The 14,352-nt window shown below is 32.4% G+C and overlaps 2 protein-coding genes across 3 annotated transcripts; one reads left to right on the top strand and one right to left on the bottom strand.

Moving 5' to 3' along the window:
- The first annotated feature begins 6 nt into the window (after window positions 1–6).
- On the top strand, window positions 7–10,284 carry LOC132949501 (uncharacterized). Of its 2 annotated transcripts, none has more exons than XM_061020435.1 (8): window positions 7–1,755; window positions 5,433–5,653; window positions 7,190–7,363; window positions 8,832–8,986; window positions 9,210–9,348; window positions 9,448–9,636; window positions 9,709–9,855; window positions 9,938–10,284. In XM_061020435.1, the coding sequence occupies exons 1-8, from the start codon at window positions 180–182 to the stop codon at window positions 10,085–10,087; spliced, it is 2,751 nt and encodes a 916-aa protein (XP_060876418.1). In that variant the 5' UTR covers window positions 7–179; the 3' UTR covers window positions 10,088–10,284. The 2 variants fall into 2 exon arrangements, with proteins under 2 accessions (XP_060876418.1, XP_060876417.1); XM_061020434.1 differs by having other exon boundaries at window positions 8–1,836.
- On the bottom strand, window positions 10,272–14,213 carry LOC132949502 (mediator of RNA polymerase II transcription subunit 4). Its single transcript, XM_061020436.1, has 5 exons — window positions 13,918–14,213; window positions 12,847–13,081; window positions 12,614–12,785; window positions 12,428–12,538; window positions 10,272–10,474 (listed from the first exon to the last, which is right to left on the bottom strand). The coding sequence occupies exons 1-5, from the start codon at window positions 13,983–13,985 to the stop codon at window positions 10,305–10,307; spliced, it is 756 nt and encodes a 251-aa protein (XP_060876419.1). The 5' UTR covers window positions 13,986–14,213; the 3' UTR covers window positions 10,272–10,304.
- Between the last annotated feature and the right edge of the window lie 139 nt (window positions 14,214–14,352).

Raw genomic sequence — 14,352 nt, 5'->3', positions numbered from 1 at the left:
AGCGCGCATTAATGTCGCATCAGTATCGTGTTCAAAATGTGCTTGTTATTATTTTTGAAAATCATCAAAGCCCGTAACTAATTCGGTCAGTACAACCCATATGACGACTAATCGTAATAATGCATTTTTGATTAGAACTTAGCGTATAGTGTATACTAATTATTTGCACAATTTGCACGATGCCGTTTTTTTCCGACTACGGCAATTACTTGCACGGGTCGGCTCCGTTCTCCTCGCAATATTACAGTCAGTTGCTGCCCTACCCTGGGTCGAACCCCGGGGGCCGGACGGCGCTCCGGGCGCATGCGGCGCGTAGTAACTACAACTCGATGGTGGTCGAACAGACACTGAGGGCCATACGTAGAGGCCCGGCCGCGTTGGCTGCCCGACACTACGCCCGACCGGTGCACGTAAACGCTTCGGAAATCGACGTGACGTCGCCGCGGCGGCCGCGGCGGACGACCGCAACAGAAACAGCGGCGGACAATGTCGCCGGCGGCGTCGGTGGTGGCAGCGTCATACACCGTGGTCGCACGGTGGTCCGGTTGCACACGAACAAAAACAACAACAAGAGGTCAGAAAAACTGGTCGAGAACCAGACGGTACCAACGGTCACCGTCGCGGACATCGAGCCGTCGGCGCGCTGCACCGTGGGTTCGGCGCTGCTGTTCGAAGAAGGCTTGGCGAAAAAAGGCACCATAAAGCGGCACACGTCCGCGGGTGTCAAAGTGCCCGTAAACGATGACCGCCGGCCGTCCGTCACCGACGAGATATTGCGCGAGCAGGAGGCGCTCTTTGACACGATGATCATGGAGGAAATGGAAGGGCAGCAGAAAAGGGTACGGCGCAAGAGCTACCCGGTGGACATGGGTGGCGGTGGTGGTGGTGGTGGGGATGGAAAGCAGCCGCATAGGACCAGGGAAATGCGGAAAAAATCTGTGGCTGCGGCCATGGTGTATGGAGAACACGTGGACAAACTGGCCAAGAACAAGACCGCCGGCACCAACTGGAAGTTGAACTACGACGTGATCATCGAGGAGAGCGGCATCGAACCGGTAAGTTTTACGTTCAAGCTGAACAATACGACGAAAAAAGAGAGCGACAGTCGAAGCAGTGATAACGGTAAGCTCGACGCTAACCATAACGTAGTCATCAGAAAATCGCATGATAACGATAATGAACGCGACAAAAAAAACAACAACAACAAAAAGCATGCAAAAACTGTAATTAATAAAAATCAGAGTAATAATGATAATTCGGAAGGTGGTGCAGTTGGCGTGTTGCCGAAAAAGACGAAAGTAGTGAAGAAGAAAATAATCGTCAAGAAGAAGGTAGTCAAAAAGAAGGAAAAGGAAGAGAAGGAGGAAAAAGAGGAGCTAGCCGAAAACCAGCAGGACAAACAGGGGTTGCAGAAGAAAAAGACCCCTTCGCCGCCAAAAAAAGGCAGTTCTTCGAACGCTGCAGTTGCAGCGCCCGCTGTGATTACGCCGTTTGTGCGTGCGTCTTTTGGCAAGACGTTCATATCGCCGTCACAAGTGAGCAGCACGAAGAGCAAGTTCGAAAAGCCAAAGCCCAAAATCAAACTGGAAACGCCGCCGCCGCCGACACCACCGGCCCCGATAACGCCGCCCGCCGCCGACAGTGGATCTTCGTCCGGTGAGGACGAATCGTCCGACGAAGATGACTCTTCGTCGTCGTCGACGTCGTTGTGCAGCGGCACCAGTGGCAGCACGTTCTACGACTCGGACGATTACGGTGACAAAAGAGTTGCATGCAGTAATTCTTCGTTCGATTCTGGTTTGCCATCCTCGCCCGTACCCGCACCAGATCCCATAGGTAGAAATACAACAACACTAACACCGCATAATATAATAATATTACATATCTACTACTACTACTACTACTACTACTACTACTTTATACCCAGTACTCGGTGTTGTAAAGGACAATTTGAAAATGTATTTAAAATACTTATCGAATACTATTTTTGTCGATGTATTTCAATAATACCCAAAGTAAAAGAAATAGTTTGCTTAGTTTACTCAGTTTGCTTATTAGTATATTATAATTTTTTATTTTTGATTTAGGTATAGGTAGTTATTGTTGCACAATTTTAATTAATATTATTTATTTGAGATATTTATCCGTTATTGGACAATATTTCTATGGAATAACATTTTGTCCTTTCGACATTATACAAACGATGATTGAATGTTCAATTGTAATTTGTAATCGCGATATTACCTAAACAGGATTATTACCAAAAAAAAAATGTCCCACCCGAAGACAATAATCAATGTAGATACCAGTCTTAAATACAATTTAAATTTATGATAAAAACATTCCAATACATTTACTCAAATACTTTAAAACACTGTTACTACCTATTATACTATACGCCAGTCTTGTAAAGAATACTTTTATTTTGTATTCAAAATACATATTCGAATAAATGAAAATTAATAGGTATTCAGAATACGTATTCGAATAGTTCTTAAAAATATATATTCGTGTTTTTGAATGGTTGGTTATTAACATTTATTAATTAATAATTAAAAATACATTGTAATCATAAGTAATATATAAATTTTGATCACATATGATACGGCTGATACGGACCATACGGGATACAACACATTGGTGTTTATAAAAATAATCATATCATGGGCCAATATTATATTTCGTTCAAAGAATAATTTATATTTTATAATATGTCTTGTCACAAATTTAAAACTATTTTTCTGGATCGGAAAAAAGTATTTTTTTAATGAATAAAAATTACAAATATAAAGTATTCAGAATACGTATTTGAATACTTTTTAATAGAAGTATTTAGAATAGTATTCGAATACAAAAAAAGTATTCAAATACTTTTATTCGAATTTATATATTCGAATACTTTACAAGACTGCAAGATACGCGTATTATTATAGTTGACACATGCATGTTTTTATTTGTTTGGTTTTCTTCCGCAAATGCGCTTTCCTAAACGGCACGTAAAGTAACCTCATATATATATATATATAAGTAGATAAAACGAGCTAGCCACCGGGTGAAAAGCCCACCGCCCTAAAAAGTATATTATATATTATGATGTTTAAAATATATTTACAGTATTATAAATAATTTATGTTATGTCGAATCGAAAACAGTCAATCTTCAAAGTTGTATACTGTGTTATACGATATAATAATACGTAGGACTGTGTTTAAATAAAATTTTTTGATATACCGATTGATCTATAATATCGGAGAGGGTCGTCTGTGGGGGGGTTGTGCGTGTGTTGTGGATTAGATTGTGACGTCAACTGCCATAGGAAATGCGAGAAGCTGATGCCAAACCTATGCGGTGTCAATCAAAAGTTGGTAGTCGAAGCACTAGCTACGCTTAAACGAGGTAACCCCAACCAGATACCTATAGTAATAATCTATATATCTTATGTTATAATTTTCCCTGCGAGGAGAAAACTGATAGATTTGTCGGTGTTTTTTCTTTGTATCTCTCTTGTCCGCGTATTCTCGAACCACATAAGCATGCGCACTTTTCATTCGCTGTATATTAATATTTAATACGACAAGCAGTTGCAGCTTACAAATATATATTCCATATTATCACTGTGTGAGTTTAATTTTATGTATAATACATACAGGGCGATTTTTTCATCGCAAGACCCTCCTTATTTTAAAAACCTGAATACTTTTCCCCATACTAATGTATAGTCCCCAAAGACAATGTCATCTTACGTTCAAAAATCATTCTGTATACATTTAGGTACCTACTGGCTACTTTCATTATTTATCATAATAACATTTTCAAAACTAGAAATAAATGTCAGAACAAATTTATGTAGTGTTAAATTACTAATGGGTTTTGTTTGTTTGTTTGTATGTTTTTTTTTTTAAATATACTATAACTTTTGTTGTAATTTTTTATTTTTAATCGTGAGTTTGTGTCTTGTGATATTTAGTACGATTGCACGCCGTTGTATATTATGTGATTATTACTATTACTATTAGTATTTTGTGTCACAGCCCAAACAAAAACAATCGTGTTCAATCCAAACACAAACGTGTGCGTTCGTTGACGTACTACCAAACTAGATTTCTGGACTCTAATAATCCGTGAAAATAACTTATTTATACACAATATCGTGCAATGGTCTATGGCGGAAGGATAGTGTCATAAATTGTTCCGAAATCAGTGCCGACGTCGTTGAGGGCGTTGATATTTTTTTTTGGCATTTGTCCTCCCGAGTCTCGGCATTATTCTGTGTGTTATAAATATAAAATTGTTTTAGATGTGCACCTTCGTGTTTTGCTCGAGTTTCCGTGTTCTTATAAAGTTGCAATTTTCACCTAAAAATAACACGCTTATTTTAAAAATATTCATCTATTATTGTCTGTACCTATCGGAGCTATCAACTAGGTATGTAGAATGTAGGACGTAGGTATTATACCAACTATAAGCAAATTAACGTAGGCAAAAATGTTAATTTTTATGACATTCAGAAAATATATACTTGAAGCACATACTAAGATCGTATGTTTAAGATAAAATTAGTACCTGGTGCTTTAGTACAGGCATACAGTGGTTACTATCTTTAATATCTGCACTTTTAAATATATCATATTATATTGATTCGTTTCTTTTAAATGCTTTAATTAAAAAGCAGACAAATTTATTTTCTAAAAAAATTTACAATGAAAAAGATCCAAAATGTTATAAATTCAAAAAACTGTACTAATTATTGTAAGTTGATATAATGTGCTCAAACTGTTTATCTTGGCGGTCCACTATAAACTATAATTATCATTCTAGTTAATTTTACAAAATAAATCTGCTCATACAAATTCTGGATAAATTGTAAATTTACTCCCGGTAGTTAATAACAGTTTATTCTTCGCAATGTATTCTACAAATACTAAATACTAAATTTCAAAAATATATTATGTAATTAATTTAGGTTTGTCTCTTGCAATTAGTAATTTTAATAACCTTAGCTATATTTTGAGTTATTCTATAGAACGGTTCTATGACGGTTCTATGATCTTGATATATATTATTCTATAAATAACAATAATAAATTGTCAAAAACGCCCATTATATAAACTTTCGTAGTCGCCTCGAATAAATCTTCGTTTTACTTACACCGAGCACTTGGTACTTAAAATATAGTAATGGTGTGAGGGGGTATGAGGGTAGATTTCAAGCATAACGGAGGCTTCGTTGCACGCAAATCTGTAATACTATCTATAATAATACATAATTAGTATAATATGATACACAAACAACGTAACACCGCAAAAGTCGTTTTAACCTAACGTTTTTAGTACGAAATAGTATTTAGAATATTATTCTTCGTAATAATATTACGAGAAATGTCGGCTAACGTTGCACTGTTATTGTTTTTGTTGCGTCACGTGTGGATTTAGACTCGTCGTCATCGTCGGACGCAGCGACAAATTCGTACCAGATTGGCGGCGGTGCTGGAAATGCGGACGGGGCCGAACGATCGCTTCGTTCCTACAGTTATCGGCACCATTCGAGGCCTAAACGTGTTGTGCCGCCGGCCACCAGCATACCGCGGTTCCGAAAGTATGCGGTCGACGACTTTAACTTCTTGAAAGTGCTTGGCAAAGGCAGCTTTGGAAAGGTACGGAGCGACGTAATAAATCATAAAATATATTATGTGATGTTTCTTATTATGCCTCGCCATATCAACAGCCTACTTACATATTATAATATTACGCGTTTTAAACGAACACCGTCTTATGAAAATAATAGAGTGCGTTTGTGACAGTATTTGTTGTCGATTTTGGTCCGAGAAGTGAAAACGCATGAAAAATATAAAAACTTTAGGAGACGACAGAAAGATAACGCCAAGAATCGATATTATTGTAGTCAGGGGAGCAATTTTAGGGTGGAAGTGGCCAAAATCTTACTAAAAGTCTAAAATATTTTAAGGTTCTGTTGAAAACATATATACAATTTAAAAATCCGGGGTTATGTAGCTCAAACCAATAACCAATGTTTATATTAATTGCATCTATAGGTGAATTATGAATAAATAACATAGTAGGTAGGTACTACAAGTTTAACAACTACAAAAATCAATAAAATAATCATATACAATTTCAAAAAATAGTGTTTTATTCATTATTTACCCCCTCCCCATTTTGTTTTTGGAATAGGTCTGCAAGTTTCGCTCACAAAAAATGGGACTTGGTAGATACATATTTCTGTAAATACGATGCACAAATATTTAATTTTGTCAAAAGTTTACATTTTTAAAGTGGGGGACATTGAAATGTAATATTTTTAAAAGAAAATATTGATAATAATAATCTTATCTATTTCGATGAAATTGGACTATTTTAAATCGATTTTAATTTTGATCTTATATCATAGGTAATCATAGACATGTGCAGACTTTTGGTTCCGGGGGTGGTAGCGCTCAAACGGTTTTTTTCAATTTTAATAATAATTCTTAGAGTGAAAATTGATTAAAAACTCTGTCTAAATAAAAAGAAGTGTATGCATAGGTAAACTAAGTTATGAATAAATTATAAAACAATAAAAATTAACTATAAAAATAATTGGTAACATGCCATTATTTGAGAAATTATTCAAATTTTCAGTGAACAACTTCAACACGTCTCTTTTTGAAAGAAAAACAAAGTTTTTGTAGTTTCGGATCATTGGCAACTTTTACTAACGCTAATTTATCATTAGCTTTGCGCTTTTGACATTCAGTTTTTATATTTGTAGAACTTCAAGCTTCAAAAATTAAATACTTTAGAATAAAGTAATAAGTATAATAAAATTATTCACATCACAAACGAAAAAGTATCGAAAACTAACCAATCCATTGGGATTTAATAATTTAATAATTAGAGCCATGGGTGAAAGGTCCGGGGATGCCCTGGGTACCCCCGACACTCTATGTGGACGCCCATGTTCAAAATCATATAATAATACGTACCTTTCTTTGTTCTATCATATTATGTGTGTATTTAACGTAGTTAAGTTATATTTTGTATAATGTTTGATGAATTTGCGCTTGTAGTAGTAATTATCACAGATAATTCGCCGTAGAAAAACAAAAAGTAATACCAAAATATTAATATGATATACCTACACCGCAGGTACTGATATTTTCGTATAGGTACACGTTATATCTGTCATTTAGGTATTACTGGCCGAACTCAAAGGTACCGATTACTATTATGCGGTCAAATGCCTAAAAAAAGACGTGGTGCTCGAGGATGACGATGTCGAATGTACACTTATCGAACGCAAAGTCCTTGCACTAGGAACAAACCATCCTTACTTGTGTCATTTGTTTTGCACCTTTCAGACTGAGGTAGGTACATCATACTTTAAATATTACGACAATACAATATTAATGTTTGGTGTAAACGTATGGCTATTGGCTTATAATATTGCCTAATAGGTATATAATATTATAATAAACCTAAAATACTTAATAAATAATATTATATTATGAGGATGTCAGCGCACTATTTGTTCTCCCTTTCAGACCCGCGGGCAACATGGCAATATTTTCAGTAGGTACCTAGAACAAAAATATTGTGTTTTTAATTTTTGGCTTTAATATCAAGAATGAATTTACCTATTATCAGACTTAAAGTATCTGTGTAATTTTGCGTTAGTTTCTACAATTTTTCAATCTGTATATAGTAAATGCAAGTTTTGAGTTTGTAAAATAATACAATTTAAGTGCTCATATATAGGTTAGGAAAATTCAAATATCATATTACAGCCAACCTAATAACACAAATAATGTTCTTAACTTTAAGTTTAATAAATTATAAATATGTAAAAAAAAATTAATAATAGTTCAATTCAGTTTAATATTAACTCTACCATCAACAATGGTTCTACTGAACGCAAATTTGATATGTTCCATATGGGACGGAGAGAGAAAATAAATACCTCGGTAGTACACGCATAGTGCGCTGAAATACTGACATATAGTCTACAGATATAGCTAATGTTCAAGGCAACAAGGCTATACTGAAAAAAAATTTCGGTGGGGTCCAACATTTTCTTAATATGGATACTGGACACTTATCATTTTTACGTTGAAAATATAAAAACTCTTGATCTACTTTTAAAAATTTCGGGAGGGGGATGGTGAGTTCGGACTCCCTCCAGTTATGTGCTTTGGTAGGTTAAGTCGTTAAGATGCACACAAGATAAATGTATAAATAAAAGTGAATGTTCACTCAGTTTTGTATAATTAATTAGAGTTATTGATTAAATATTAAAATAAAATCTTCAAACAAATTTTGTAAAAATATTTCAGTAGTTCGTGTCCAAAGTATTATAACTAAATCAAAATAATTTATTACTTTATTAGTTATTAATTTATGCGGTACTTAATACTTTATTGCAATAGGTATTATTTAAATCTGTTATCTTTAAATTAATAATTTGTTCCACAATTCAACAAAATAGCAGAAATGCAGTTTTCCGGGATTTATTTTTTGAACTCCTGCCAATTCTTAACAAAACGAAGATAAATTATAGCGTGACTACAACCAAGAAATAATTTTAAAATTGTAGCCTTAAAAATGGCGCTCCTCGTCATTAAGTAGGTACAATACAATTATTACATTGTATAATAGACAATTAAAAAAGTTTTAGCCAATAAATATTAAATTATATAGATATTTATTATAGGTAGGTACTAAAAAAAAAATATATAATTTTTGTATTCATTATTTATCGCTTGTTAGTTTAATCTTGACCTAACTACCTAAGTATATAAAAATTATATAATTACAAAAATCAAATTTTCCATACAGTCTCATTTGTTCTTTGTCATGGAGTATCTGAATGGCGGCGATTTGATGTTTCACATCCAACAGTCAGGACGGTTCGACGAAGGCCGATCTCGATTTTACGCATCTGAAATAGTGTCAGGTCTCAAGTTCCTGCACAAAAAAGGCATTGTGTACAGGTGGGTACCTACCTAGTCGCCGAGACATAGACAATAATTTCGGGAAGGCGGGAGGGGAGGTTGATTGAACCCAGTGGCCAGAGGAGTGTACGGACTACTGACTATATTGACATTATAATAGTATACCCCATTTGTGTGATGTCGCCTTAATACGTAACAATTGCCTGTATCAATCCCCATAAAATATGTTCTCTGTTTTTTAATGATAATATATGAATCGCAGGGATTTGAAGTTGGACAACATATTATTAGACTTCAACGGTCACGTGCGTATCGCTGATTTTGGAATGTGCAAACTTCAGATATACTTGGACAAAACAGCAGATACATTTTGTGGCACGCCCGATTATATGGCGCCAGAGGTAAGACATTTGCGACAACATTATTTGTACATATTGCGTCGTAGGTATAACTGTGTTCAATCGGCAATCGCACACTCTCACCTTTGATTAACTGTTTAGATAATCAAAGGCCAGAAATACAATCAAAGTGTAGACTGGTGGTCTTTTGGCATTCTGCTGTACGAGATGTTGGTTGGCAAATCGCCATTCAGTGGTTGTGATGAGGACGCCCTGTTTTGGTCTATATGCAACGAACAACCTCAGTACCCAAGATACCTGTCGGTCGATTCTAAATCTATTCTGGTAGCTGTAAGTTATCTTGATTAGATTTTTCCATGTTTTCAAACTGTTATTTCAGTGCGTTACTGTTTGAACATATAGTTACTAGATAAAGATGCTGCTAAACGATTGGGGTCTTTGGAAGCAAACCATTCGGCTGAGGATGTGATCAGACATCCATTTTTCAGTTCAATGGACTGGTGTAAATTGGAGAGAAGAGAGTTAGAACCTCCATACATGCCTAGAGTTGTAAGTATCAATGATGATTACTTTTTGACAGTCAAAATTGTTTTCTTTAAGTGTAATACAATGTTTTTTTTATTTATTCAAGTATCATCCTTTGGATACTCATTATTTTGACAAGCACTTCACAAAAGAGAAACCGAGACTGACACCTGTAGATAAAACCATACTTCAGTCGATGGATCAGTCTCAATTTGATGGGTTTACCTACACCAATCCAAATGTCACAGATTCATGAGTCATTGAGCAACTCATTTTTTTGTATAAATATAACCACATCTTATAATTTTTGTATTTGATAAATTCTTATTCTTATTTTTATTAAAATTTTTTTTTGTGTATAACTAAGCTCAGTCAGTACAAATAAGATTGTTAGAAAATGTTTAAAATGTGATACGTAAACATAATAATATTATCACAACTTTTTAATTTGTATTTATTTTTTATTTTTATAACTATTGAGAATCACTGGATGAAGAACTGCTACTATCTGTTGACATAACTTCAACATCTTCCGCAACATCTTTAGAATGATTTCTAGTATCTATGACTCCGCTACCAACTCCTAAGTGCATATCACCGGTTGAATGCCAAGCAAATTGATTTTGCTGAGAGGCTTGACGATCTAAAAATGAAATGTAGTTTATTTAATAGTTTAAAACAAATAATTAAAATATTTAAATAAAAAATGTATTTCAAATGATGTAGTCCTAAAATAATGAATAGCAAACTAACAGACTTTCCAATCATGAATTGAGCTTACTATACTATTATACATAATATACATATTTCATATATATATATAACTTTAAGAATGTAAATATTATTTTTAAATAAATATATATTGTTAAACATAATATTATAAACATTAGTAAAATATTGAATTTTTTTGAAAAGAAATAATTTTTTAATAAACAAATCATTTTACAATTAATAAGTTAACGGCCGTTCTTACAATGTCCGGTTAAAAACACTTTACCGAACATTGTAAGGACAGACCTAATACAGACAAATTAAAAACATAACATTAAGTTACTTTAAACATAAGTTACAAAATCTTCTTAAGGTCACTCTTTGTGAGTAATTTTACAAGACAGTAATTGTGAATGTACATGTAAGTTGTATACAGACACGTACATAAAACAATTTTTTGGGTTTGACCTCCCCCCCACTGTGCTTGGTTAGATAGATAAGTATTATGTCTTCATAAATCTAATAACAGTTATGACTTTATTAGTTTATAACCTTCTGAATCAAGTATTAATTTATAGTTTTATTTTAATACAAATACATAATATTTTAAATTCTATTTAGTATTTCTATCAGTATAATAAGGCCATGAATAAAAAATAAAATGTGATGTTTGAGGTAGTGGTATTACTGAATTCATATTTTAATCCAGTATATTCTAACAATATTTTTTATGGATAACAATATTCAGTTATTAATATGAGTCAATGATATAATTATCATTAACCATTAAACTTGATTTGATAAATTTGATTTCCTGAAAAATAACTGTTTATAGTTTATAGCCTTATTGTATTAGTAGTGAAAATGTACTTGTTTAATATTCAGAAAATAATTTGTTTTAAGAGCTAAACGGATCAGTTTAATGTTTTTTATTTATCTAAACTTTATAATACACTAAATTACATTATACTTCACTATAATTTGCAAAACAAGTTAATACCTACTCAAGTCAACAATAACCTAGTGGTAGGATAAATTAACTTAAAAATAAATTGTTATATATAACATTACATATTATAAAGACTATAATTTATAGATTAAATTATTAAAATGTATATTTTAGATGGGCAATGCTTTTAAATTGGTTAAATGTTCACTGTTTTGGATTCATAATGATAGAATTGATAAACTAATTTATCCACTAGCAATGCTTGTCAATAGTATATTTTATGTTTAATAATAATTATTAGTGAAAAATGCAGTTGGAAACTTGAAATCAAACAAAATATGATCAATGAAAATATATAACTCAACAATATTGTAAAAATTAAAAAAAAAAAAACAAATAATAATGTAGAGAAGCCTTTTGTATATTATATTTAAATAGTGGACGAATTGAAGTGAAGTATTTACATTTTTTGAATATATAGAATACGTAATATTATAATAAAATTAACTAATCGTAGACCACATATCAGTAGATAGTTTACATTGAAAATAAACTATTCAAAACCTAGCTTAGGTAACTGCTTTTAATTTTATATATCAGTATAACAAATAAACCTATTGTGGTTAGAATTTTTAATGCATAATATTCAATTTAGCTTAGATTTATTATTTAATTGTTTTATATTTTTTTTATTTCAATAAATATTAAATATATGTACATTAGTATGTAATTGAAGTACAAAAACTAGTTAAATCTAAGCTAAATTTTGTATGCATTAGAAAATCATAACCATAATGGGTTTATTTCGTTAAAAATATATGAAAAAAAGATAAATGTCATAAGTATTAAAGAAATAAATAATAAGAATATTTAATCATGAATTCATGAGCAAAATTATTTAACAATTTAATTTTTAACAAATTACTACTAATATACCTATTTGATTATTTGATCGCACCATATCAGCTAGACCTTGAGGCTGCATTATATGTCCATTAAGTGGTAGATCACTTAATCTTCCCAAACATCCCATTCGCATTTCAATATCTGAAATATAGGTAAAACATCCAAGTAAAATAGAATATAATATTACAAATTACAATATATATATTTAAAAATTACCGGTAGGATAAGGTCTACGTGCATCACCAGGTTGCCATGTAAGAGGTGCACACACTGCATTAGATGCACTTATTCGGTGAGCATATTTTATGAGATCTTCTGAGGATACAGGATGTTTACTTGCTTTGTTGATGGATTGTAATTTTTGTTTTGCTTGAAATAATGCTGTTGCCTAAAAAGAAAAATCAATGTTACTGTTCTAAGTCAAGATAAGAAAGTTACAGTATAATTACCAATATGTTTTCTGCTTCTTTGAAATGTTTTTGCATTTGTGTAATATGTTGGTCTTGTGTTTCTATTTCTTCCTTAATAGCATTTACTTTTTTTTCTACTTCTGCTTGGTGTTCTGCAACTTTTAAAGTAGCCTTTATTTCATTATCGGTGGCTACGAGCTGCTCTGTAAGGAGTAACTGATGTTGAACATTAATCTTTTGTTGTCGCCCAGCACTCAAATTTTCAATCAGCTCTCTATATAGTTTTAAGTAAAAGGTTATTATTATTTTAATTAAAAAAAATATGTTATGTTAAATAATTTTAGAGGATATTTACAAAGTACCTATGTATTATAATAAATTTAACAGTATTCATGTCAATCACTGTTATTAACTTCTTAGTATAGTTAATATTTACCGTATAACTTACAGTATATGGTAAGCATTTAACTATATTATATATGTTGTAATATCATGAGTAATCTTGTTTAATATACATAATAGGTACAACCATAAGAAAAAACCGGCCAAGTGCGAGTCGGACTCGTGCACGAAGGGTTCCATACCATCATCTATAAACATGTTGGCAACACTGCTTATATTATATATTCCAGGATTTTTATTATTTGTTGTTATAGCGGCATCAGCAATACATAATCTGTGAAAATTTCAACTTTCTAACTTTCATGGTTCATGAGATACAGCCTGGTGACAAATGGACGAACGGACAGCTGAGCCTTAGTAATAGGGTCCCGTTTTACCGTACGGAACCCTAAAAATGAACAAAAATTAATATTAACTACCTATATTTATTTAGGTACCCAAGTAAACTTGTGCTCTACAATACCTATTCGATTAGCAATGAATTTGAACATCTTGCAACCAAGAAATCATTCTGCATTTTTTTGAACCAAGAACTATTTCAGTAACAATTTAGGTAAAAGAAATATTGATATCGAGATTGATATTAACAGTTTTAATTTGAATTTAGAATAGTTAAGTACAAAAAATCTATATATAATACATATAATTTGAAAAACAAATAATATGCAATATAATCTTTAAATTATTTTAGAGTAAATTTAACATTACCTGCTTAAAAGTTCGAAGTCATCGAGCAAACCAAGTAATTTATCCCGAGTACTTGTGTTGGCCGACATCTTATTATAATAAAGGTGCTCAATTTAACATAACTGTGTACAAATCAAAGTAGTGCCTTTCCAGTTATCGATTTTCACTGTCAAAACTCAAAACTGGTACTATAGTTTTCAATTTATATTATTATTTATGAATTTATAATTTATATTTTAAGTATACATTATATTATTATCAGTATTTATAAAAATAATAATAATAATATTTATATTTTATATCACGAAATACCGATTGAGCGGCCATTGAGGCCATAGAGATTATGAAAATGGATTGGCCATTTTGACTTTGTTCTAGTATCATGGTTTATACCAGGTATATACCATAGAGTATTTACTCCATGGTATATACCAGATCTTTGATCTTTTATAGAAT

This window comes from Metopolophium dirhodum, chromosome 7 (genome assembly GCF_019925205.1).
Source record: "Metopolophium dirhodum isolate CAU chromosome 7, ASM1992520v1, whole genome shotgun sequence".
NCBI lineage: Eukaryota > Metazoa > Arthropoda > Insecta > Hemiptera > Aphididae > Metopolophium > Metopolophium dirhodum.
The sequence above is the reverse complement of the archived record's forward strand: the minus strand, read 5'-3'. Positions and strand labels throughout refer to the sequence as shown.

What these genes read in the sequence shown, in the direction of transcription:
- LOC132949501 (XM_061020434.1), top strand. Translation starts at nt 180, where the DNA reads ATGCCGTTTTTTTCCGACTACGGCAATTACTTGCACGGGTCGGCTCCG. An exon ending in CTAAATCTATTCTGGTAGCT is followed by an intron (nt 9,637 to 9,708) that starts GTAAGTTATCTT and finishes TTGAACATATAG; the next exon opens with TTACTAGATAAAGATGCTGC. An exon ending in CTCCATACATGCCTAGAGTT is followed by an intron (nt 9,856 to 9,937) that starts GTAAGTATCAAT and finishes TATTTATTCAAG; the next exon opens with TATCATCCTTTGGATACTCA.
- LOC132949502 (XM_061020436.1), bottom strand. Translation starts at nt 13,985, where the DNA reads ATGTCGGCCAACACAAGTACTCGGGATAAATTACTTGGTTTGCTCGAT. An exon ending in GACTTCGAACTTTTAAGCAG is followed by an intron (nt 13,082 to 13,917) that starts GTAATGTTAAAT and finishes AAAACTATATAG; the next exon opens with AGAGCTGATTGAAAATTTGA. An exon ending in AAGAAGCAGAAAACATATTG is followed by an intron (nt 12,786 to 12,846) that starts GTAATTATACTG and finishes TTTTCTTTTTAG; the next exon opens with GCAACAGCATTATTTCAAGC.